Source organism: Lasiosphaeria miniovina (genome assembly GCF_030549165.1).
Source record: "Lasiosphaeria miniovina strain SMH2392-1A chromosome Unknown B0T26scaffold_5, whole genome shotgun sequence".
In the NCBI taxonomy this organism is placed as follows: Eukaryota; Fungi; Ascomycota; class Sordariomycetes; order Sordariales; family Lasiosphaeriaceae; genus Lasiosphaeria; species Lasiosphaeria miniovina.
In genome coordinates, this window is record NW_026848224.1 from 543,052 (window position 1) to 567,648 (window position 24,597).

The window sequence follows — 24,597 nt, forward strand, 5'->3', positions numbered from 1 at the left end:
GAAGAAATACATACAGTACTAGTATGGACGTAGGCTCAACATCTACAGTCCCATTCTTCGCGGCCCGTGGTCCACCGACCCTCCGACACCAGGTTCTCACCAAGCGGCTGGCACATCTTCTCAGAATCCTTTTGAGGATAGATAGCCCCCCTAGAGCTGGCTTGGTATCACATGCAACACTGCACAATTTTTAGGGCAAAAGAGTGCTTGCATTCGGAAGAAGGAAGAAAGGCCGGCAAGTCCTAAGTGCCCTGCTTTATAGGGAAAAAGGAGGCCTTTCTCCTTGAGTGTAGAGCCGGAAATGGTCAGCCGGGTCACGTGTGGCTCGGCTTCTTTCGACACTGAGCAGGTTGCATGGGTGAGACCAAACAAGCCTAGCCTACAGCAGGCCCCGCTTGTCGAGGGAATTACGAAACGGGCTCATGGATGGAACGATTCCCAGCTCCCGAGATGGTCACGACCTCATGTTTTGGGGTCGAATTGGCCATCGCACAAACATGTGCATCAACATCACAGAGCCCGAGGACGATTACGAACAGATCTTGAAAGACGAACCCTTTTTACCCGGGGAAAAATAAGCTGGAAGAGGGAGAGAATCTCAACTTTAAGGTGTCTCGCTCTCCTTGATTGATCCGCCACTTGCTATTCTCATTTTCATCTTCCCCTTGCCCATCAGTTAGCTAACCCTCTCCGCAATCCGTTGAGATGCGCCTTCTTCGCACGGAGGTATCGGCAGGACGTCTTCAGCTGTGTGAATTTTCGGACGATGCGATCCCCGAGTACGCCATCCTGTCGCACACGTGGGGCGAGGACGAAGTCACCCTCCAAGACATCCGGGCGGAAGCGCGCCAGCTCGGCCATTTAAGTGGCTACGAGAAAATCCTGAACTGCTGCGCTCGCGCCAAAGCCGACGGTCACGACTATGTCTGGATTGACACGTGCTGCATCGACAAGACAAGCAGTGCCGAGCTGTCCGAGACCATCAATTCCATGTACCGCTGGTACGAGCGAGCCGGGCAGTGCTATGCCTTTCTAGCCGACGTGCCCTCTAAGTCGTCCTTCTCCGAAAGCCGGTGGTTCACCCGAGGATGGACTCTGCAAGAACTCATCGCCCCTCCAACCGTCGTCTTTGTCGATGGAAATTGGAACGACCTGGGCACCAAGGTGACACTCCAGCAGGACATCTCACGCCGCACCAACATATCTCCTGGCGTTCTTGCCGGGAACGTGAGCGACGCCAGCGTCGCGCAGAAAATGTCGTGGGCCGCGGGACGGCAGACCACGCGGGCCGAAGATACGGCTTATTGTCTGATGGGGCTTTTTGGTGTTAACATGCCGCTGCTCTATGGCGAAGGAGAAAGGGGCTTTCTTCGGCTCCAAGAAGAAATCATCAAGATCTCCGATGACCACAGCATCCTGGCCTGGCAGTCCCGTGACAACCGTGGGGGGCTCCTGGCAACGGGGCCTGCAGCATTTGCCGAATCAGGCGACATTGTGGTCCGGCACCCCCCTGTGTCCGACGACAGGTCGCTGACTATCAACAGCAGAGGGGCGCATCTCAATATCCCCTTCATGGGCTTACTTCAGAGTGGGGTTGGCCTTGGGCTCCTCAACTGCACCAAGGTTGGCAGCGGAAACGGCGTAGTCGGCGTCTTCCTTCTCGACCGGCATCTCGACATGAACCGTCTCGAGCGAACTCGGACATGGGAATTTGCCGTCATAGATGTGTCCAAGATTGGTCCCTCACAGCGTCCTGTGAGACGGATATGCGCCAAACTGGGACGGCTGGAGCATACTTGGTCGCGGCGTTCTGTGAAGCCCGCGAAGGCCGCGGCCTCATTGGAGGAGGGCGATTTTGACGACTCGCAAATCCCCGACCTCTTCTTAGTGCTGTCAGGGTATTCCGGCATGCGGAACGACGATAAAACCAGGGCGTCTCTCCTTCAGCTCGCCTCACTTGGAGATGGAGATGGAGTCTGTCGTTACCTGGCCTCCGGGATCCTGTCTGCGGATCTGCGGGACGACAAGGGGCGGACAGCGCTTATGCGTGCTGCCGAAAGTGGGCACATGGGTGTTGTGTGGCTGCTTTTGGCCCGGAGCGATGTCTCGCCTAGTGCCAAGGACAATGCCGGGATGACGGCCCTCTCGTTGGCGGCGAGGAAGGATCGTCGGGACGTGGTCAAGGCTCTCATGGCCCGGAGTGACATGCAACAGCACCTGGTCGACGGCTTTGGACGCACGCTGCTCTCGCACGCCGCCCAGGCGGGCCAGGAGTTGCTGGTCGAATATCTGCTCCTCACAGGCACGTTTGAACCGGATGCACAAGATCTCGACGGACGACGCGTCATTCAGTACGCTTTTAGAGGTGGACACGCTGGAGTGATGAAACTGCTGATCGAGACGGATCGCGTCGACTTCTACGAGAGGGTCGACGGCCAGGATCTTCTCGGCTGGGCTGTTGGTGGGGAGCACTCTGATATCATTGCTCGGCTGCTGGAGAGGGATGTCGACCTCGAGAGGAAGACCAAGAAGCACGACAGCACGCTGCTACTCGATGGCGACTTGCAGCACCAGCCTGGTCCCCACCGACACATTGAAGCGTCTAACCGATTCGGAATAACGCCGCTACTCATAGCAGTACAGAACGGAAGTATTCCCATCGCCACGGCCTTACTCGAGAAGGGCGCCAACATCGAGGCAGAAAACAAGGCAGGGCAGAGATCTCTAGCTCTAGCCGCCATATACGGCAATGGGGCCATGATGCGTCTGCTTTTAGATAAAGGAGCTGACATTGACGCGAAGGATAACGAGGGTTTCACGCCGCTCAATACAGCCGTCATGTGCCGACGCCCCGAAATTGTTGAGCTGCTCTTGGATAGAGGAGCCAACATGGAGGCAGCAAACGCGCAAGGGCGGGCACCCTTGGCTGTAGCAAGCAATCGCGGTCTGGAGCCGACGGTCCGCTTGCTTTTAGCAAAGGGGGCTGAGATCGACGCGGGACACAAGACCGATTACACGGCACTCGCCGGAGCTATTGACGGCCTACACCCTGAAGTCGTCCAATTGCTGCTAGACAACGGGGCCGATGCAGGCAAGCTATTGGCGTCTACGGGCACGATTTTGAGGAACCCCGCTGGCCAGGGCTTTGATATGGATGACGATAAAGTCAGGGCAAGATATGAGAAAGTCGAGGCGCTGCTGGAGGGAATCGGGTACGGTCTGAAATACTGGTCCAGCAAATCGAAAAAGGGAAAGAGAAAGAAAAGCAGTCGGGCGGCAGAAAACGCCCCCTTCCCATTTTGAATTTTCATATCTCGCCATCCATCTCGCCATCCATCTCCTCATCCATCTCCCCATCCATCTCCTCATCCATCTCCTCATCCATCTCCTCATCCACATACATTACGGGCGGAATAAGACACTTTTGTTACCACAACCTCCACGCCAGGCCTAATTATAGCTGGCTGTCAACCAGGTTGCCCTCGGCGGCCAGCGTGGCGTAGAACAGCTGCGTCTCGCCGCCAATGACGACGCGGCCGCCGCCGACAAACTGGAAGTTGGCCGACGTGCGCCCCGTGTAGATCTTGCCGAGCAGCGTGCCCGACGGGTTCCACACGTGCACGCCGTCGCCCACACCCGCGTACACGTTGCCCTTGCTGTCGCAGTGCACGCCTGCAGTCATACATTGTCAGTTGAGCTCGGTTTCATGTGAAGAGATGGGGGGTAGGGGGGAGTAAGGAGAGGGAGTAAGGGGGGGGAAGGGTTAGGGTGCTCACCATCGGGGATGTTGGTGTCGATAAAGGCGAATGTCTTGCGGTTCTCAAACGTGCCGTCGTCCTGCACGGTGTACCGGTAGCTTTGCGTGGCGCGTCAGTTTGGCGTCACTTTTCTCGCTGCAGGGATTTGACTCACATGGACGAAGGCAGCGTCAGCTCCAGCCCGTGCCGCCAGATGCCCGTGTCGGTGATGTAGACGTACTTGCCGCCGGGCGAGAACGCGATGCCTGTTGCGGATGTCGTGTCAGCACTCGACTCGCAGCTGTTTTGGTCTCTTTCACGCAGGACAAAGGGCGAGCGCAGCTGTTTTGGTCTCTTTCACGCAGGACAAGGGGCGAGCACTCACCGTTGGGCATCGCGAAGCCGTCAGCAGCCACCGTCACGGCGCCCGTCTTGTCGTTGTAGCGGTACACCTGGTTCTGCAGGCCGGGCGCGGGGCGGAAGTTGTTCGACTCGCCGTACGTCGGGTCCGTGAAGTAGATGTCTAGGTTCTTGGGGTGCACCGTGATGTCGTTGAGCGAGTTGAACTGCCGCCCGAAGTAGTTGTTTAGCAGCACTGTCGCGGTCGAGCACGGTCAGTAAAAAATTGAAGGATGTCTGGGTGCTTGCACGCGCTGGCCTACCTGTGGTGTTGTATGGCACGACCGGGTTCATGACGTAGAGCGCCGGGGCCTTGTTGGGGCCCTGTCCCTCGGCCGCGAAGAGCAGCTGGCCCTTGTACTGGGTTGCGCCTGTTTTAACGTCGTCGTCAGCAATGCGCTCTCGGGCTCGCACTTGGGCGCGCGAGCGACATCCACTCACCGTTGGGGTTGGGGATCTCGGGGTTGGACGGGACCTGGGTCACGGTGACCTTGCCGGTGGCGTTCCACGAGCCCTTGACGGCGTCGGCCTGCTTGAGCGAGATCTTGAAGATGGCGGCCGACTTGTTGAGGCCGGTGCCAGCGTCGGCGTTGCCGGCGTTCTGCACGAAGAAGGCCTCGTCGTTGGGCTTGTACCACACTACGGCCTCGTGGAAGATGGGGTCCTTGGGCGTCTGCGCCAGGATGGTGAAGGTCGGGTTGGGCCCCAGGATGTCGAGGAACGCGTCGTCGTAGACGTGAAACGGCTTCTCCAGCAGCCCTTGGCTGGTGAAGTTCTGCGGGATCCAGGGTGCCTGTGGCCGTGTTAGCACAGCTGTGGTATGTCAAGCTGCGGCGTGTCAAGCTGCGGCGTGTCAAGCTGCGGCGTGTCAAGCTGCGGCGTGTCAAGCTGCGGCGTGTCAAGCTGCGGCATGTCAAGCTGTGGCATGTCAAGCTGTGGCATGTCAAGCCGTGGTGTTTACTCACGCTGCTGGCGTTGTACTCCTCGGCGGTCGGCACAGTGGCGAGCACGTTGAAGCTCTTCTGGTTGATGGCCTGGGCCAGAGCGGGCAGTGTGCGCTTGCCAGCGTGGACGCCGTTGACGAGGAGGGCCGCGGCCGCGAACGAACGGAGGGATGCCATGGCGAGACTGACGTTTCCTTGACTTCTCGGCGACTTTCCGGCGCGATCGAAGCTGCGATCCTCGTTGTTGTAGAATCCGAGAAGCGGCCATGGTGGTACCAAACTCCGCTTTTTGACCCGCCGGTGCGAGAGGGGTTCGGTGGGTGGGATCAGCCGCCAAGGCCCAGGTACGGGTAAAGGCAATATAATCTGACCCCGTATAAGAGGCCGTGATATCATTGTGCCGCCAGCCCGCCGCTAGACTTAATATGGCTGATCACCGGGCTGCCGATCCCGGGGCCCCAGCCAGCCAGCTCGGGTTTTTACCACCTCCCTGGGCCGTACCTTGCATACCTGATTTTATTGTCGAATTAGGGGTTAGGGGCTGCACTCCCGGCGGACTGCCCCATCAAAAACCAAGCGTGGGCGTACTACAATTGACTACCACTGCGGAGAAACTAGCCAGGCGGGCCAGGGTCGCTTTTGCAAGCAATATTGCCGCCGTGCACTTTATCCAGCCGAACTGCTAGCGTGTCCGCTCAGGGCTCCTCCCACGGAACCGGGCCCGTCAACGCGCTGAGTGGTTGGGAGTCGGCCGTTTCCCCGGAATTGCCAATTCTATGGTAGTATCACTGCAGCCCCGTGGTAGTATTCCCAGCCACTGCACCGTTGAAACACGAATCCGGACACCTGCCTTTTGTCTGTAGCATGGTAGATTCTAGAAAGTCGCTTCTTTCGGTGTTTTGTGCCCCTCTGCGAGCAAACCCCAGCTCTTCCTCATGTTTAGAGTCCACTGGTATTGTCACATTCGGTTTCAAAGCTACATTACAGTCAGGCTCACGTTCAGGCTACGCACAAAATGACATGATGCTTGGGCGCATTGTCAAAATTCGGCGACTCAATTGATCATTTATCCCAATCTGCATCTTTGCTTCATTTTCACTGAAAGTTTTGTGCAGTTGAGACCCTCTTTGATCTTGGCTTGGGTGGATGTAACAGCATCTCCAAGCAAAAGCAACCACTCGAGTTGGGTCTTTTAATGCACCGTACGTGTGGAGAGCACTTGGATGTCGCGAACCCCCACATGCTAGGCCGCTGAAGAAGTTAAGAAAGAAACACGCAGTACCTTTGTTTGACTATAGTCTGTTGGCAGCAGTGCAGTTGTCCTGAGACTGCTGGTCTTGGCCAAGCAGTTAAAATAAAAATGTGGGGTCGGTAGGCTCCAACCCCTAAGATGGCGCCTAGCATTGGCAACTTTCACGCACGCGGCAAAGGACAAAGGTGCAACAAATAACAATAGCCCGACCCAGAGCTGCAGCCGGAGCCGTAGCGCTAGGATGGGTTCTCCGACGAATGGCCGGTCCACGATGTCGATGTTTGATTCATCAGGTACCGGTACTGGAAGCAACAGGGCGTAACTGCACGCCGAAAACTGTTGGTTCAAGTGATGGATTGTTCTGTATATGCCTCTTCTTCTGGCAGTACCAGAAAACTCCCCTTTACACTACTATTGTGGTGGCGAAATAGGTGGCGAAGTAGGTCGCGAATTAGGCTACGAAGTAGGTTACGAAGTAGGCTGCAAATCCTTTGCCTAGCTCCTTCGAGGCCCACATTCCAACAGTCGATGCACCTCCACATTCATATCAATGCGGGACAGCAAACTTGAGTGTTCTAGCTCCCCACAAGCTGCAGCAGATGCTACCACCCGTGCAGCAGATCAGCCAAGACTCACATAAAGCTCACACCCTTGAGAAAGAAGATAGTTCAACGTTCGCAGTTTACATTTTGCTAATTCAGCCTCTCTACGCCACCGTAGGCGAGCTTGCGAGCCGGAGGTGGCTCCGTTCCGCTGTATTCTATATTACCGTGAGGGTGCCGAAAGTTTCTCGCATAGCGATTGCCCAGTTTTCGTCCGTGTCGAAATGGACTCGAGGGACTGGTCGATCGGATGAACCTTAGACAGGTTTAGGCCGTGAAATGCCGCTTTGCTGTGTCGTGGTTGTGTCAGGAAGGAGCAATTTCCCAATTGGTAGATATAACGCGCGTAAGCTGCATGAAGGAAGGCACCACAGGCACAGCGCCGCAGCCAAGAGCGCCGTAGCTAAAAGCGCCGCAGGTACTGGGGGTCTTAGGGGGCTTGCCCCCTAGAAATCCAACAATTAGACCATGAACATCGAAATATCTAATTATCATGAGAATTTATTCTGGTATTGAGGGGCTAGAATAGCTGTAGATCCGTTGTCCCGAAGTTTAGCTGGGTAGAGTCCTTACTTCCGAAGTTTTATGATATCGCTTAGGCTCCCTTTGTCCTACTTGTCAAAATGGACAAGTATAACGGCCCGGCTTGCTTCCCTGACGATGAGGCTATTCCGAGAAATGTTGTGCCGATCTTCCAGTCCTTGCGGGACTTCCAGAGCGGTAATGCGGCCTGCTCTCGCCGTCAAGTCCCCGTTGCTATTACGTACGCCATCAAGTTTCACAAGTCACAGGGAGCTACGCTTGACAGCAGCGCCGGCACCAACTCAAATTTATCCAATTCAATCGATCAAATATAGCCATTTAGAGCAATTAATTACACGATTTTGAGGTCAAATTCAACCGACTCGTAGGGCCAAAATAATTGGCGAATTGTCAATTATTTCCCATTGGCTAGGCTATTTTAGGGCGATTTTTCGGATTTTCCTGGGTCCAGGGTGCTCCTTGACTAAGACTAGTCCCGTATTTTCCTGGGCCCGGGAAAATCTCTGACTGCCAGGCAGGCCGCAGGTTGCTGTAATGCACCGTTGAAGCTGTAATGTAACCATCACGACGTAAATAAGCAGCCGAATCCGACCTTTCTACCGAACCTTCCATTCCTACAGCGATTCTAAGCATATTACTATTACGAGAAGGTCTTTACGGCCGTAAGCACAAGCTCGGCGGCAGGCCATTTGCAAAAGGAGCATGCCGAAAGTTTCACGTCGAGGAAGACGGCGTTGAGGTCTAAGTCAACTGGGCTAAAAGCAGAACACCCTAGCTGCGGAACATGCCGGTGGCGCTTTTTCGCCCGTGTAAGCTAGAGCACTCAACATAAATTACTACCGTTTAATGAAGCAGTTACAAATTACTACCGTTCAATGAAACAGTTGTGCGTATTCGGCGGTGTGACCTGCGCGAAGGATGTGATGGCGTTTGTGTCTTACACGCAAATTCCGCAGCCAGGGTGTTCCGCTTTTGGCCTAGTTGACTTGTGTCAGCGGACCCGGAGGGGGCATTCAGTAACGGTAAGCTGGTCTTCGGCGCATAGATAGAATGGGCGACGATACCTTCAATAACATCATGTATTTGAAGGATTGGGTACGTTGACGAGCTTTTCCGGGCTTCAGGGCATTTTATTTACTATTTTAGACCTCTTCGATAACGTTTTACATCTTTTTTTGGTGGAGCTGAAGATGCCGTCAAATATCATCAATTATTACCATATCAATCAATTCTAGCCTCAACCCAGCCAAATATCCATTTTTGGTGGCTCAATTCAACCAAATACGGCCTCAAGATTGAGTTGTTTGAGCCATTGCCAACGCTGGCCAAGAATGACGTTACAAGTGCCTCGCGTGCGGCGGATTACCAGCGTCGTGTTGACGTCGGCGAGATGTTGGTCCGGGTGCAGCCTAGATAGCAGAATCGACTTTTTCTGCCTCAACACCATGCTGTTTACGTTGTGATGACTCTCCTGTGTTTTTTACTTTTAACACAGTTGACACAGTTGACACAGTTGACACAGTTGACACAGTTGACACAGTTGACACAGTTGACACAGTTGACACAGTTGACACGGTTGATACAGTTGAGTCAACCTTTGGCTACGAGCTATGGCACAAAGCGGGGTTGTCCTTACTAATTTCTTAGTAAAATGGCCCAGCCAGCCTTCCCTCGAGCGAAGCGAGGACAGCCCGCGGCAGGCGCCGCCGGAGGCATCCGTTCAGCTGACCCCTTCCTACCTAGTCAGGTAGCTTATTTTTATGCCTTGAATGCGTAAGAAAAGGAGCCCGGAGACTCCTATTATTGATGTTACAGGCCCTCCGCCCACCCAAAGAGAGCTGACAACTGCCAATGTATTCAGAAATAAAACTTCTTAGCTTCCGCCTTGTCAGCCCAGTGCGTTCGTTTGCGGTGGGTAATACTGCGGCTGGAGGTTCATATTCGGCGGAGGGTTGTAGATTTGTGTTTGTGCATAATACGGGGCCGGGGCCGGCTGGCTCATTGCTTGCGGCTGCATCTCATAGCCCTGCACGTTTCCGTATGGCGCTGGCGCGTATGCGGTGGACTGTTGGGCGTTCTTGTTGCGAGAGCAGCAGAGGTAGTCGCAGAAGATTTCGAGCAGCCAGTCTGAGCAGTCCGTCATTGCGTCGCTCTGTATTTGGATTAGACCTTACATGAGAAGCTGGCCGTGGCTGAGATTCTTAGATATGTAGTCCCAGAACACAGAAGGCAGACGTAAGATGTTAGAGACGAACATTGATAAGTTTCAGAAGATATTTCAGCTCTGTTCTTGTTCTTGTGTATGACGGGTGTAGTAGACTGGAACGCAGGGTGTTCGAGCAGAATTGGCGCAGTTAGCAGTTAGCGGTGTGGTAGTTGGCTTGTTGACGACCCGGGGGCGAGACAAGAATGAAGACGAGCAAATAATTTCATTCTGGGTTGCTGGGATCAATTGGCACCTTTATACCAACCTAAGTAGCTGGCTTGCAATTCAATGCCCTAGCTGCGGTGACACACCCCAGTATGCAAGAACCCGATATTGAAACCAATAAGGTTACACGCCTCATTCAGCTGGCGTTCTGGCCGCAAAGAGCACCAAAACAGAAACGCGGCGAGCTGGCTTGGCGACACTAGCAGTACGCCACTTGCCATTTTATCGCCCAATTCTCGCTTGCCAAGCTCTCCGATGCGATCTAGGCGGTGAATCCAGGGGCAATAAGCGCCCAGTGCCACAGATCATGGCGATAATATGGGGTGTTCCAGGCTTGGCTCAGAGCGTTGTCAGGAGAAGCAGGCAAGTCTCTTCCAGTCCACGGCAGTCTCATGCATACCGCCACAAAGTCAAATGGCAGCGCGTGGGTCTTTGAGCAGGTTATTTAAGACCTAGATAATCCGCCGTTGACCCCCTTTTTAGCTTCAACATCACCTACCAACACCTAGGCACCCATCAACACCTAGGCACTAGTTCTAGTACAGCGGCAAATTATACGCGTCAAACTTGTACTTCCACGTGTCGATCGACTTTTGGTCGTAGACACAGTCCAACTTCGTCCCGTTGGCAGACCAAAGCGGCCGCAGCGGCCAGCGGCAAATGGCATCGATCCCGCCCGCAGAGGTGCTATTCAGCGTGTCCGGCGCAACGCCCTCCTCAACCCACTCGATGACGGTCTGCAGCGTCGTCTGCGGCCAGCCGCCGGCGGGCTGGGCCCTGTTCGGCCCGCAGTGCGCGCCGCCAGGTACGATATACAGCCGATAAAAGTCGTCCAGCACGGCCGTGCTGGCGTTGAACGGCAGGTCGGGGAACATGACGGCGCGCACGGCCTCGTAGTAGTGCACGGAAGATCCGGCGGGGATGCCGTCGTCCGCCTCGCCGTGGACTTGCACGACCTTGGCGCCGGCGGCTCTCAGGGGGGCCAGGTCCGGGTACGTCGTCTGCAGCGTGTCGGCGTACGCGTTCTGGCCCTGCACCATCCAGGCCTTGAGCGTGTCGTACGTGACCCCGTCGAGGCTGCCCAGCACGCTCGTGTCGCGCAGCTGCAGGTACCGCGCCACCCACTCGCCGCCTAGCCCGTTGATGCTCGGGCGCCACTTGTTGGCGGCGGCGTCGAAGGTTGTGCGCGCGTCCGAGAAGCCCGCGGCCGGCTGCGGCGCGAGGTACGCGAGGCGGCCCTGCGAGTCGTGCAGCCCGTTGAGGATGGTCTGGGCCACGGCGACGGCCTGGGCGGTGACGGTGCCGTTCTGCGCGGGGCTCGGGGCCGGGAATGGGAACTGTCGCGGCTTGCGTGCGCCCGGCCGACCGAAGCCGCCGCCGGTGCCGGTGGCTGCGCAGGAGTAGGGGGCGCCGATGGTGCTGCTGATGTTGAAGTGCAGCTTGCACAGGTCGGACCGGGCCACGACGCCGTCGAGGCGGCCGTCCAGCCCGTCGCAGGCGGCAATGGTGAGGTTAACAATCTTCTCCAGCTCGCACGGCGGCGGGAAGTAGCCCAGCGTCTGCTCGACCACGCTGGGGGTCAGGTGGCTGACCTGCAGCTGGCTGAAGCGGAAGGCGGGCGCGCCGATGGCGGCGCCGTCGAACTGGTCGGCGAACCGCTGCAGCTGGCTCCAGCCCTCGCGGCCGCCCTCGGAGCAGCCCTGGTAGTACGAGAAGACCTTGGACACGTTGAACAGGTTCCTGGCGAACTCGGCGCCCAGAGTGGCGAGCTCGTGGTGGGCTTGGTACCCGAACATGTGGGTTGCCTGCCAGTTCACGGTGCCGTTGGAGAGCAGAAACACCGAGTCGGCCTGGTTGCTGAAGGACCCGAAGCCGCCGTCGGTCAAGCCCGACACGGCGCCGACAATGATGCCAGTAGGAATAAACCCCTTCCCCGAGTTGATGGCGAGGCCTCCGCCCCCGGTCGAGACGTAGCGGTTCTGGAACCTGTCCGGCGCGGGCACCCAGTACGTCACCTGCACCCTGTCGCCGGTGAGGCCATCGTGCTTGTAGGCGAAAGTCACGTTGCAGTAGTCGACGACGCTGGCGGGGAACCACTCGGAGGTGACCGCGGCCTTGGTGACGATCGATGTCTGGACCGAGACCGGGTCGATGGTGATGCCGGGGAAGAAGCCGTGGGCGGGGAGCGATGCCTTGGCGTACGCCGTGGTGCAGACATCGCCGAGGGTGGCGGCGCCTCTCTTCTCGACGGCACTGGCGCCGATAGAGAAGGCGATGGCCGCTGAAACAACCCGCAGAGAGAAAGGCATGGCTAGCTATCCGTTTCTATTGCTTGGCCTCTATCGAGAGTGAAGTGGTGTGAGAAGACGGCGTGCAAAGCTCCTGCAACAGATAGAGGAGAAGATAACAACAGTAGCAATATCTGACACGATAGCCCGCCCTCATTTGTGTAGATGTCGCGCACGCTGCTGACGCGTCGTCGATCGCGCAGATCGGGCAGATCCACCGGCATAGAAAATCACTAATTATAAAGTGGGCGGGAGCGAGAGACGGGATATTTAGCCGGCGCGCCGCTCGCGCTAATCGGGAGGTCGAGAGGCAGAAATAGTACCTGCGGCGGGAAAGGCCTGGCTGATCCGGGAAAGGCCTGGCTGGTCCGGGAAAGGCCTGGCTGGTCCGGGCTGATAAAGGTTAGTGCGTTGTGATTGCAGTGTTTTCATTTTTCTGTGGTTAGAATGCTGGCGACTGGAAACTGGGTATCCCTAACAGGAGCGAGCTAGAAAGGAGCTGGAAAGGAGCCGGAAAGGAGCCAGAAAGGAGCTAGAAAGGAGCTACAAAGGAGCTACAAAGGAGCCAGAAAGAAGCTACTATACGAACGACACGTACCAAGTCGCCTTCTGAACACTCAACTTGGTATCTCATTGAAACGCTTAAAACTGCGGCAGGCCGAAAGATGTGAACCGTGACTTGAACATGCAAGCTATCTAGACTAGCAGATGGTCGCCTCGTACGGAGAACAAACACCGTCTGTCGTTACAAGCCGCCTCGTACGAGGACAAACATCGTCTGTCGTTACAAGCCCACCCGCAGCCATCCTCATCCAAACACACGCCCAAACACGCGCCCAAACACGCGCCCAAACCCCTTCACGTAAACTGCGAGAAAAACGCCCACGTCTCTGCCGGGACCCACGTATCGCTCTGCCCCTTGTCCTTGGGCGTCGGCGTATGCGGACCGTCAAACGTGACCCACACGACGGGCTTGTCGGGCTTGCAGCCGCGGTAGACAGTCTTGACATGAGTCCCGCTGCCGGTGGCGGGGTCTGTGGCCTCCTTCTGGGCGGCGTCGCAGCCGTTGAGCTGCAGGAAGCGGTCGCGCATGGACCGGCTGCCGGCGATGGGCAGCACCGTGTCGCTGGTGCCGTGCTGGCCGTAGTAGGCGACCGCATCATCGGCCGACGCCGTGCTGCCCGGGCACGTGCCGCTGATCTGCGGGTTGCCCGACAGCGCGGCGACCGCGCGCAGCCCGTCGATGCCGCCGCCGATGGAGCACGCCAGGATGTACGACATGGCGCTGCCGAAGCTGAAGCCCGTCGAGAAGCGCAGGGACTGGTCCACGCACGCGTCGGCCTCGACGGCCGCGAGCACCTGCGCGATGAACTTGACGTCGGTGCCGTTGGTGTTGCCCCAGCCGTTGCTGAGGCCGTTGGGCGCGACGAAGATGGTCCGCGTGTTGGTGGCCAGGGTGGCGTTGGTGCTGGTGGCCAGCGCCGCGAGGCCGTAGTAGGGCAGGTAGCCGCCCGTGCCGGCGACGACCTGCGATGCCTGGCCGCCCAGCGCGTGGAGCGTGAGCACCAGCCGGTGCGGGTGCGTGTTGTTGTAGTTGTCGGGCAGCTTGACGAAGAACTCGCGCTTCTGGTTGTTGACGGTCAGCGTAAGAGGCGTCTGCGTGCTGGCCGACGTGATGAGCTTGGGGGCGCTGCCGCAGCCCGAGGACGGTTTGGCGGCGAGGCCGAGGCTAACCAGGGTTGTGATGAGGAGGGTTAGGGAGACGCGAGGGTGGGATTTGCTGGCTGCCATTTTTGGGATCTCTTTTTTTTTTACCGATGGTGATTCTTGAGATGGCGATTCTTGAGATGGTGATTCTTGAGATGGCGATTCTTGAGATGGCGATTCTTGAGATGGTGATTCTTGAGCTGTCCTCTAGAGGGTCTCAGTGCCACGGCCAAGACCATTGCACAATATCTTTGTCGTGGACCTAATGCTAAGGCCCGCTTTATATGGCATACCAGACTCCTAGTACGTGGTTTTAGCCGCTGGGAGTTGGCCGCTCTCTCACTGCACGAATGCCGCGACGATTGCCGATGCAGATTCGCCGACAGTGGGTAATATTAGCCACGACCTATTATATAGGTGACCATTGAAGCCGGAAGCACGCTTTCCTTGGCTTCCGAGGCGTTGGCCAACCTTTCGTCGCATTGGCATGAAACAGAATAAATCAAAGCAATCAGCACTCTTCCTCCGCCTACTTTCACCGCAACCTGTCTTATACCTTTAGACGTTATGCATGCGGTGGAATTTTGTGCGAGTCACCCTAGCCACCCCGCACCGCGCCGAAAGGTTGCATCGCCAGCACAGTTTCCGGCCTCGTCCGTGTCGGGCTTATATCTTCCTTCAACTTGAGGCCGAGACTGGCTGGCGAGCGCTGGAGCTCAAGAGTGTGCCTAAGCTGAGAGGGGTGTGATGGTGTTGAGCTGGCGGATAATGCTGAGCTGGAATTTGACTGGATAATGCTAAGCTGGAATTTGACTGGAGACACATTGATCACCGGGGTCAGAGCCGCCGCATTCGCGGCCAGACGATGGAAAATGCCAGACGATGGAAAATGCCAGACGATGGAAAATGGAGTAGGGCGTTCAACGCTAGGCTAGGAAACGCATCTCCGCCAAGCTTCACTAGTTACGCCAGGGCTAGAACCGCGTCGTGCGTAAGAGCTTTCCTGAACCTACATGCACAGCAAAGAAAATAGTACCCGCGTAAGACTAAATATCATCTATAGCTAGGCCAATATATAAATTAGCCCGTAGCCTTCCCACACCATTTCATCGTGATCTAAATGGGCTTCCTCCTCTGACAAGCATTGCAGTCACCAGTTTCGTGCCTGATTAAACCATTCTTCGAGTCTTTAAAACACGTTTGTGAACCTCCAAGGCCATCGCCCGAATTGACCCGCGCTTCATGTGGCGGTGTACCAATATAGAATGTGAATTAGGAATTAACGTGGTGGTACAGCTGAGACCCCTACTATGTCGGCAAGATCAATAAAAGCGACGCTAGCGCTCTCGAGGCCACTGCTGCTTGCCATGGCGGAGCTTTCGAAGGTTTGGGGTGCGAGACGAGAAAAGGGAGACGAGAAAAGGGAGACGAGAAAAGGGAGACGAGAAAAGGGGGACTGACAGAGATTTCTCACCCGCTTGGGTGAGGAGTCTCGTGGATGAAGAAGTCAGATCAGAAAATATGGATCTGTGAAGGAGGTAGTGGGAGTGGCTGAAATAGTGTTTGTTGTCTTCGGAATGAGAGAGGGAGCTGTCGCATACAACACTGCATCAATTGAGGGGAAAAGAGTGCTTATTTTCTTCCAGAAGGAAAGAGAGAGGGGCATAGCCTAGATACCCTACTTTGTATGCATCCTTCGCTTGGTTGATCTATGCCACATTTGGCTCAGTGAGTGCGCCACGTATGCAGACCCTCGGATTCTTCCGACAGGAGCAGAGGGAGCATTTAAATACACGTCGAGCTGAGTGGAATCAACCAGTATCACAGAGGAATTCTGTCAGATTACACAGGGGGCTGGAGGGACCATGACAAAAATGCCGGTCAGGCTCTCCAGCTCAGTAGTAATTCCCTGCTACCTCCACAACAACGCGAACAGAGCAAAAAAAGCATCACCCCAGGGGGTTGACCGAATACGGGCGGCCCTGAAATCCAGGCACCAGGCCTGTGGTGGTGGCCTTGCTCCCGGCGCCGTCCCTAGACGGGCACGGGTCAGAGTCGGCATGACAGAGGCCAACATGGATGATTGATCTCGATCTCCAAGTGGTCGAGATGGTCTTGGGCATCGCGGATGTCAATTAGACGAGGGGACAGCGCCACATGAGTCAAGTTGGTTGTTTTGCAACTGCCGCGGGATCAATCCCGGGCTAGCCTCAGCACCCGCAATGTAATGTATGTACCTCCTCCCAGTACTAATTAGTCGAGAATAGTTCTAACAGGGGAAGCACATGGCAATCAGCCACAAACCCAGCCCGTCCGACGCCGTGCAGTATTGCCAGTTTCAGCCACAACTGTTGGTGCAGCGCGCCGGCACACGACGCGGCTGCTCAACACGGGACTTTTCTGCCTAGAGCGCCATGTAGCGGTCAGGATGCTGATGCACCCTTTCCGGAGCGGCTCGCCGACCAACCGGGCACGGTCCGGGACACCACGATCCCCGAGCATGTTTCGGGCGTTCGACTGTGGCGTTCGCCAAGACGTGGCCACGAGGCACGACCCTCCCTTGGACTGTTCTAATTCCGTGTCTTCGCCCGCGAGCGCGTCGGCGTCGCCCCAGCAGTGGCTGAGAGTGACGTACGTGAGCTGCCAGACGTCGGGCGGGAGGCAGAGAATGTCAATGGAAGGCTCATCTGGTGCCATCGTTGGTGATGGTGATGGATGAGAAGTTCAAAAGAAGGGTTCTACTCCCGTAGAGCTATTTCCTAGCCACGTGGTGGTCTAGGCTCTGCATGTCAGGTTTCCCTGTAAATTGCACGCCGCCTTCTGTACGCAGCTGTACAACTGAAAACTTTAATAAGTAGAAATGAGAACGTTTTTATACACTGTTAAATCGTTGTCGTGCACTGTAGGTACATCGGCGCCAAGGCCTTACAGCTCACCGCCCAAGAAATTACCACTTTCGCTGGCTGCACCGCTCCAAGCACTGGCAGCGCAATTGTACCCCAATTGCAGCTCGCCGCCTCGCCGCCGTCGCCAACGTCAACACACTTCTAAATGCGGTACTTCCAGCCCAGGGCCGTAGAATCGCTCAAATTGTTCAAATCTACAATAAAAATCGAAGCTGGCTTCGTTTAATTCGCTTACGTAACATAGCCAAAAATGCAATAAAAAACTGCGGCCTGTCACAACTACTCACAACTGCATGCAACTGACAGCCTTACTGATCCATGCCTTCCGCCCGGGCACTCGGTCGCGGGACCCTTCCACTTCGTGTAGGCCTTACAACACGACCTTCAGCCACTGCAGAGGCCGCAGGGCCACGTGAAGCTCGTGATGTTGTGCCGCCCCGGCTAACACGCTACGTGCCTTGGTGTTGAGCACTGCTTGTTGCCCTGCCAGCCCGGCTCCCTGCGCCCCGAGTGGTTGTGCCCTGATGGTTGTGCCCCGAGTGGTTGTGCCCTGAGTGGTTGTGCCCCGTGTGGTTGTGCCCCGTGTGGTTGTGCCCCGTGTGGTTGTTGCCCGGCCGTGTTGAAGAGGGCAGAAGCGGCCCAATCGTTCAAATCCTCGATAAGATCATCGAGGCTATCATATTTGGTGTTGAAGAGCTTATGGCCGGCCGGTGGGTTCGAGAGTAGTGGTGGCGGCGGCGCATTTTCATCAGGCGCATCGCTGAGATGGCCAAAGTCGCTCAGATCGCTTAGAAGATCTTCAAAAGCGGACTTTTTTATCACTAGTTAGTACTGCGCGACGAATAAATGAAGCCATACCGATGCATCGACTGAATGCGGTGCCGACGATGTTTTTTAGGCTTGTGGAAGGACGGTTGTAGAGGAAAGGTAAGGTTCGGTTGCGTCATGGTAAAAAGTGGTAAATTACTACGCGGCAGAATCTTGGATGCACTGGAGAGCGGAGTAGGTCGCTGGATTAGGGTTATATGTGGTGGACTACAGTGCACGACAACGATTTTACAGTGTATAAAAACGTTCCCGTAGAAATATACAAGGCAACAGCCCGGGCTAGCCAGCCAACCCGTCAATTGCAAGGCAGTTGCGAAGGTCTTGAACCTGCACGCAGAGCAGTTGCTTGGCTAGCTCTTAGCAACTGGCTTGTAGTTGACAAGCTGATTGTACTATAACGTATATATATAACGTACGAACACTATGTAACGTATAACTTTCTCTTTCTTAAAGAATATTCTAATCTAAGTCACTGTAGGACCCGGGCGACTGACTGACTGCAAGGCCCGAGCAACTGCCCTGTGCGCAGGTCGAAGACCCTCGAAACTGCCCTGGAACTAATAGGTAGACCGACTGGCCCGGGTAACTACAAGGCGAGGACTGGGCTGTTATGATTGTAAGGGGTGGGCAGTATTTTGGTACTACGATATCACCATAGAGTACGATACGAATTACCTAGGTCTGGGAGCTCTTAATGTGGATATCTAGGGGTTGAAGCAGTAAGACGCGGACCAAAAAAGGGGTTTAGGACACTTGTCTCTGTCGCATGCCATACCAGGAATCTACACGGCCTTTGCCCACCTCCCTTTTTTTTCCTAACACAACCACTCTTTTGCCCTCAATTAGGCACCGTTGTATTTAACAAGATGGGCCCAACGGTCACGATGTAACCACGCCGGATGACAATCCTGCAGCCAAGGTCTGGCCCGCAAGTTGTCTTTCCCAATTAGCACGAGTATAAGACCCGTGGAGAAAAAATTATAATTCTATGGAATAGGTAATGATACAAAGCTATCTCAACTCCTAAGGCCGTCAGGGTTCTTTCAACTAATCCATTGCTTAAGAGATACAAGATCATGTTAGTCCCGTATAAAGTAGTGAGAAGAATGGTTCTACCATTCGACCAGTGGAAAATCCAATGCAATTAAGATATTGATATACGACCCGAGGAGTTGGAATACAGAGGCTAATCAAATTGCCACAGGGCACAGGGTGGTACAGTGGAAGGTTTAATAGGTGACAGAAGGTGGATAAAAGGCAAAGTGGGCACGAAGCACACAATGCAATCCACAATATACGGGTTAATTAATTAGCAGCGACAGCCGGTCAGCAACGTCTTTTCCGCTGCCTGCCACGGTTGGTCTCGACTGTAATCTTAGACCAAAGTGATAACCAACCGCCGATAGCACGCCAAGCCATGTCCCGGGTGAATGAGCGTGCGTCGTCGCGGGCAGGCACCAGGCCATCCCCGCTTTCAAGTCGTCATATCGTTCACCATATCATTCCAGAGCTGCATGGCCGAGACGGATCAGCGGCTATGGTGATGGTGACAAGCAGCGGCCGAGGTGTGCACCGGCTTGGCAAATTCCGGTGCTGCGTGGTGCTCGTGTAACGAGACACAGGGGTTGAAATAAAGGGGCGGTCCTCCCACCCCCTCGGAACGGGACGAGCTCGAAGTAAGCTTCGCAGCATATACCTATTCAAATCGGCATCTTCAGCATCAATTCGCGATTATGACCCGCTTCTCTTTCGCGGTTCGAGGCCTTGCCGCCCTCGCATGGCTGCTCCCTTCCGACGCGGCCGCCCAGTCGGCGTGCCCAGGCGTGACCAGCCGCCTCTCGCCCAAGATGGGCTCCGGCTACAGGGTCAACGTGCTCGCGTCGGGTCTACAGAACCCTCGCCACATCGCCGTCGACTCTGCCGGCAACCTTCTCGTCGCCGAGGGCGGCAGCGGGTCCGTGCAGCGACTGGTGCTGAGAGAGCAGGGCGACATTGTTTGCGTGCAGTCCAAGTCGGCCCTGACGAGCGACCAAAGCGTAGGTTGCCACCCTACACCGACTCCATGGCATGTGCGTCGCTGACACCCCATCTCAGACCAACCACGGCATCGCCCTCGGCGCCGACGGACGGACGCTCTTCACGTCCAACCTGTCCAGTGTCACGGCGTACGAGTACGACGCCGACGCGGGCAAGGTCGGGCCGGGCAAGGTCTTGATCAGGGGCATGTACCACGACGGCCACCCAACCCGGACTCTGCTGGTCTCCAGGTCGAGCCCCGACGTCATGGCCATTGCGCGCGGGTCTCGCCTCAACATCGACACGCCCACGGTGGACCAGTCGTCGGGACGCAGCATGATCAAGACGTTCAGCATCGCCCAGTCGCGGCTGGCGGCAATCGACTACATCTCGGGTGGCGAGGTGTTGGGATGGGGCCTGCGCAACATTGTGGGCATGGACGAAGATCCGCTGGGGGCCGTGGTATGACGCCATGCTGCTTGATCACGTCCCTCGCCATCTTTAAAACTACCACACACCCGCCAAACAGCTAACACGACAGCAACACACAGTGGTCGGTAGAAAACTCAATCGACGACCTCAGAGTCAACGGCAACGACGTGCACAACGAGAACCCGGCCGAGAAGCTCAACTACCACGGCGCTCTCGGCATCAGCAACAACACGGCCAAGGGCGCCAACTTCGGGTACCCGTGGTGCGTGCCGGCATGGGACACGGAGATGCTGGGGGTGGCCGGACAGGCCGGACTGACGGTCGGCACGCTGTTCGCGCCCGACGACGTGCCCAAGCTGGAGGCCGGCGAGGGCTGCGCCGCGCACCCGCCCGGCGCGCTGCACTTTGACCCGCACACGGCGCCGCTCGACTTCAAGTTCACCGCCAACGGCTCGAGCGCGTATATTGCCTTTCACGGGAGCTGGCAGGTCTTCCCGGCAGAGAAAGCAAGAGAAACAACGACAGTGCTGACATGCAAACCACGCCAGGGATCGGCAGCCGGCCGACGGATACCGCGTCATGCGCATCGACTTTGCGAACGGCAAGCCCGTCGCCCCGCCGACCAGCAAGACGGCGGCCATCCCCGTCATGGAGAACAGCAACCTCGGCAACTGCCCGGGCGGCTGCTTCCGGCCCGTCGGGCTGGCGTTCGACGGCAAAGGCCGCCTGTATGTGTCGAGCGATTCGACCGGGGAGGTCTACGTTGTGTACGGCGCCTAAAGCGAAGTGAAGGGGGCTTCGGCTATGCGAGCATTTTGGCTAGTTAGTTCTAAATAAAATGGTTGTTGCGTTGTACGACGGAGGGATATCTTACCACGACCTCTTGCCCTGCTCACTCATCCTCGACTATAGTTAAGCCGTTGCATATCCATACGTGTTGGCGCAGGGACGACATGCCACCCAGCCGTGCCGATCATAACTTCGTTGTTATTACTCGTAATCGGAGCTAGCCCGCTAAAACTGAGACGGTAAATTACAGATATTAATTACCAAGAGCTATCTTCGCCAGAGACCCTTATTTCGTTACCTGCCGTGTTAGCTCAAGATGTGCCTTGGAGTAAAAACTAGCAATAGATTACAGTCAACCAAACCACTTGTGACTGAGCAAACAAATCCACCCACAGCGCAAGCAAATCAACTCAGAGCAAACAAATCCACTCACACATAAAAGTCATCCGCATGTGACGACAAACAATCAAAAGCCGACATTACCTCACTTCCTTATCTAGACAATGCGAAAGCGAGCGGCTCGCTCGCCAAACTCGCCGCCGTCGATGACGCCACTCTTCATGCGCGCCGGCACGACAGTGGGCCCGACAAAAGCGCAAGAAATGGGCGCGCCGCCGCTGCCATCATCGTCATCGTCATCGTCATCGTCATCATCATCAGACGAGTCCTCGTCCAAGAGCAGCGGGCGCAGCGTCATGAGCACGGCCGAGCCGCGCACGCGGCACACGAGGTCGCCGGGGCGGGCGACGCGCGAGCCCATGCCGACGAGGCCGTGGGCGGCCGTGCGGTATACGACGCGGCACATGGCCGGCCAGGTCATGCACTCGAGGAAGGCGCCGCTCGTGGCGCCGCCGGCCGCGCGCCGCCGCAGCTCGGCCTGCGCCGCCGACGGCAGGCTGGCGTAGAGCGAGCGCGCGGGCAGGTCGTGGTGATGGCGATGGTGCTGCTGCTGGCTGCTGGCTGCCGCCGCCGCCGCGTCGCCGTCGTTGGCGCTGCGCCACAGTTCGTGGTACTCGAGCACGTAGGCGGCGAACGAGCGGCGGTGCTCGGCCAGATTCGGCTGGGGCCCCGCCACCGCGCTCGTCGGCTGGTCGCTCTCCCTAGTGCCCTGCTGCAGGGCCAGCGACAGCGTGTCCAGCACGGCGAGCGCGTCGCCGTCGCCGTCGCCGTCAGCTGGCGCATCGGCGGGAACAAAGACCAGCTCCCAGACGCGGTCGAGCCAGAAGGGGTTGGTCTTGGCGCGCTCGCGCGCGAGGTTCGTCACGGGGAAGTCGGTCGTCTCCATGCGCGGCGACACGGCCGCGATTTCGTCGACCAGCCAGCCGCGCGCCAGCAGCTGCGGCAGCGGCGTGCCCGCGGCGCCCTGGATCTCGCCGTCTCCGCCGGTGATGCGGATGCCGGCGCGGTCGTCAGCGGCGGCCGCGGGCACGCAGTAGTCGGGCGGCGTGGTGCGGTTGATGCTGTGCCAGTCGGGCACCCAGCTGGGCATGCGGCCGTCGTCGGCGGGGTCCCAGGACCGTCCTGCAGCCGCCAGCGGCGGGCCGTGTTCGTGGTCGACGAGGTTGACAGCGGCCAGGTTGCCGGTGCGGCGCACGAAGCCGGCGGCCAGCCGCGTGTACACGACGCCGCGCGTGACCGTGTAGTCGGGCCGCGCCACGAGGTGGCCGTCGGCGGTGACGGCCAGCGGGTGGCCCAGCAGCCCGTAGACGCGATCGCGCGCGTCCGTCACCCCAAGGATGCGCGTCCAGTGCATGCCCGTCAGGAAGTCGCATGCCGGCGTGCCGTCGTCGGCCCGCATCTCCCACACCATCAGGATGTGGTGCGTCACCCACGAGAGCAGGTTGAGGTGCGTCACGAGCGACGCGCCGCTGTAGTCGACGAACCTGGCGAATCGCCCCACCAGCGCCCAGTCGATGTAGTCTAGCTCCAGGGCGTGGCTCTGGTCCTGGTCCCAGTCCTGGTCGGGGTTCTGGTCAGCGCTGCTCCCAACCCCAGCTGATGCTGATGCTGATGCTGATGCTGATGCTGATGCTGGTGCTGGTGCTGATGCTGGTGCTGGTGCTGGTGCTGATGCTGGTGCTGGTGCTGATGCTGCTGCTGCTGCTTCACCCCCAACACCCATGGCGGGCTTGACCGCCGTGTACATGATGGCCTTGCGGGCGAGGCCTAGCTCCTGGACGATCCAGGTGCGGTGGAAGTACTTGATCTCGAAGAAGGCCTTGACGTTCTCCCACATGCGCGACTGCTCTTGGAACCGGCGCCGGTCGTGCTCGGACGCGAGGGCGGCGGGGCGAGAAGCGGGGTCGGCCATCAGGGCGGCCACGTCGTCGTGGAGGAGGATGCGGGCGTCGCGCAGGCCGGCTTCGGGGTCCTCCATGAAGGAATGGATGAAGCGGATGGCGGCGCGAGTGTGGCGGCGGCCGTCCTGGCCCTGTTCCCAGCCGAGCCAGGCGAGCACGCGCTGGGCGCCGGCGAAGATGCGGCCCATCAGCTCCAGCTGCGACGTGCGCTCGGGCAGGTCCTCCTGGTTGATGCACAGGGCGTCGGCCCACAGCCGGCGCACTTGGCCTCGGTGCCGTTGCGCCCATCTCGTGGTGTTGCTGCTGCTCTTCCCAGACTCGGGCCCATATCGGAAGGCGGCGAGGGCTCCGTGAAGACTCGCCGTGACGGACAGGGTGGCGCCGCTAATTGCGATGTCGCGGCGGTCGCGGCCGTTGCCCCACACATACGACACGGCTTCGTAGGGCTGCCCGTCGATTGTCTGGGGCACCAGCCGCCCGGTGATGGGATCCGACGGCCTGCCGGCTTCGAGCTCGAAGACGCGGATGACATCTGGGCCGAGACGGCGGTAGCATTTAGGGTAGTGGGGATGCTCGGGGTCGTGATCGTCCATGGCGGCACCCGACTCTTTGTCTAGACTAACTAGACCTCGGGAAGCAATTGCCAAGAAATGGGGCGTTCCAGTCGCATCTGTGCTGAATGGACAGGGGGCCAGGGCTGGATTACTGTACATGTTACATTGATTTGGTAATCACCTGAAAGCCCCACCGCAGGATTATTCTCAGGGTTAGGGTTTACCCCACACCTAGAATCGCGCTTCATAGCTGGTGGCCTTCGGCCTGTAGTTTTTAGAGGACAACCCATTCCATACCGTTCTTTTCACACCCCAGAACCTCAGGTGGTGCTGGTGCCGGTGCCACCTGGTTCCAACTGGCGTGGGTGGTGGCTGACCCGGGAAGATTCATCTAACGGGCTCAGACGCAAGCCGGCTTCTTTTATTACTCTGCGCAAACAATAATTAATTATCCCAAAATTCTACCGAAGAAACGTTGCCCACAGCACAAAGATGAACCCAGAGAGGGCCATAAGACGGGCCACCTTCGACAGAGGCTTGCTTCCAGAGGTTACGCCTACAGCGACAAATCTACACTCCACAGGCTGGCTAGCTGCATGCACTTGCGCCCAATGCCATGTTCGCCAATAGACCAGCCCCGCATGTGGGCCCGAGCAGCTATATAACTCACTCTCGCCAAGGGGCGCCCGCATGCATCTTGCATTCCACTATCCTCCTGCATCTTGCATCCCACTATCCTCCTGCATCTCTGATCAAATAATTAACAAAGACGCGGCATTGAATACTAGTTCTAATTAGCTGGCACTGCCACGAAACCCAAACAGCAACCATGGCAGAGCCGCAAGTCCAAGATGCCGGCTCAAGCGCAG

General features: G+C 57.3%; 6 protein-coding genes across 6 annotated transcripts; 2 read left to right on the forward strand and 4 right to left on the reverse strand.

The window, feature by feature from the left end:
- Nucleotides 1–705: 705 nt before the first annotated feature.
- B0T26DRAFT_649182 (ankyrin repeat-containing protein) lies at nt 706–3,303 on the forward strand (the record flags this gene model as incomplete). Its single annotated transcript, XM_060438062.1, has 2 exons — nt 706–2,409; nt 2,575–3,303. The coding sequence occupies 2 exons, from the start codon at nt 706–708 to the stop codon at nt 3,301–3,303; spliced, it is 2,433 nt and encodes an 810-aa protein (XP_060293825.1).
- Nucleotides 3,304–3,454: 151 nt separating this feature from the next.
- On the reverse strand, nt 3,455–5,257 carry B0T26DRAFT_676955 (gluconolactonase; the record flags this gene model as incomplete). Its single annotated transcript, XM_060440041.1, has 7 exons — nt 3,455–3,672; nt 3,777–3,856; nt 3,913–4,003; nt 4,123–4,332; nt 4,400–4,507; nt 4,578–4,929; nt 5,102–5,257. 7 exons carry the CDS (start codon nt 5,255–5,257, stop codon nt 3,455–3,457), a joined length of 1,215 nt encoding a protein of 404 aa, XP_060293826.1.
- A 5,187-nt stretch (nt 5,258–10,444) lies between these two features.
- On the reverse strand, nt 10,445–12,217 carry B0T26DRAFT_651876 (tannase subunit; the record flags this gene model as incomplete). Its single annotated transcript, XM_060438313.1, has 1 exon — nt 10,445–12,217. One exon carries the CDS (start codon nt 12,215–12,217, stop codon nt 10,445–10,447), a length of 1,773 nt encoding a protein of 590 aa, XP_060293827.1.
- An 837-nt stretch (nt 12,218–13,054) lies between these two features.
- Nucleotides 13,055–13,987, reverse strand: B0T26DRAFT_752733 (feruloyl esterase A2; the record flags this gene model as incomplete). Its single annotated transcript, XM_060445558.1, has 1 exon — nt 13,055–13,987. The coding sequence occupies one exon, from the start codon at nt 13,985–13,987 to the stop codon at nt 13,055–13,057; it is 933 nt and encodes a 310-aa protein (XP_060293828.1).
- Nucleotides 13,988–18,921: 4,934 nt separating this feature from the next.
- On the forward strand, nt 18,922–20,865 carry B0T26DRAFT_779770 (soluble quino protein glucose/sorbosone dehydrogenase; the record flags this gene model as incomplete). The annotated part of the gene is made up of 4 exons (XM_060446672.1): nt 18,922–19,673; nt 19,732–20,115; nt 20,205–20,569; nt 20,634–20,865. Exons 1-4 carry the CDS (start codon nt 19,371–19,373, stop codon nt 20,863–20,865), a joined length of 1,284 nt encoding a protein of 427 aa, XP_060293829.1. The 5' UTR covers nt 18,922–19,370.
- Nucleotides 20,866–21,236: 371 nt separating this feature from the next.
- B0T26DRAFT_779780 (heterokaryon incompatibility protein-domain-containing protein) lies at nt 21,237–23,767 on the reverse strand (the record flags this gene model as incomplete). Its single annotated transcript, XM_060446673.1, has 2 exons — nt 21,237–22,831; nt 22,991–23,767. The coding sequence occupies 2 exons, from the start codon at nt 23,765–23,767 to the stop codon at nt 21,371–21,373; spliced, it is 2,238 nt and encodes a 745-aa protein (XP_060293830.1). The 3' UTR covers nt 21,237–21,370.
- Nucleotides 23,768–24,597: the final 830 nt, after the last annotated feature.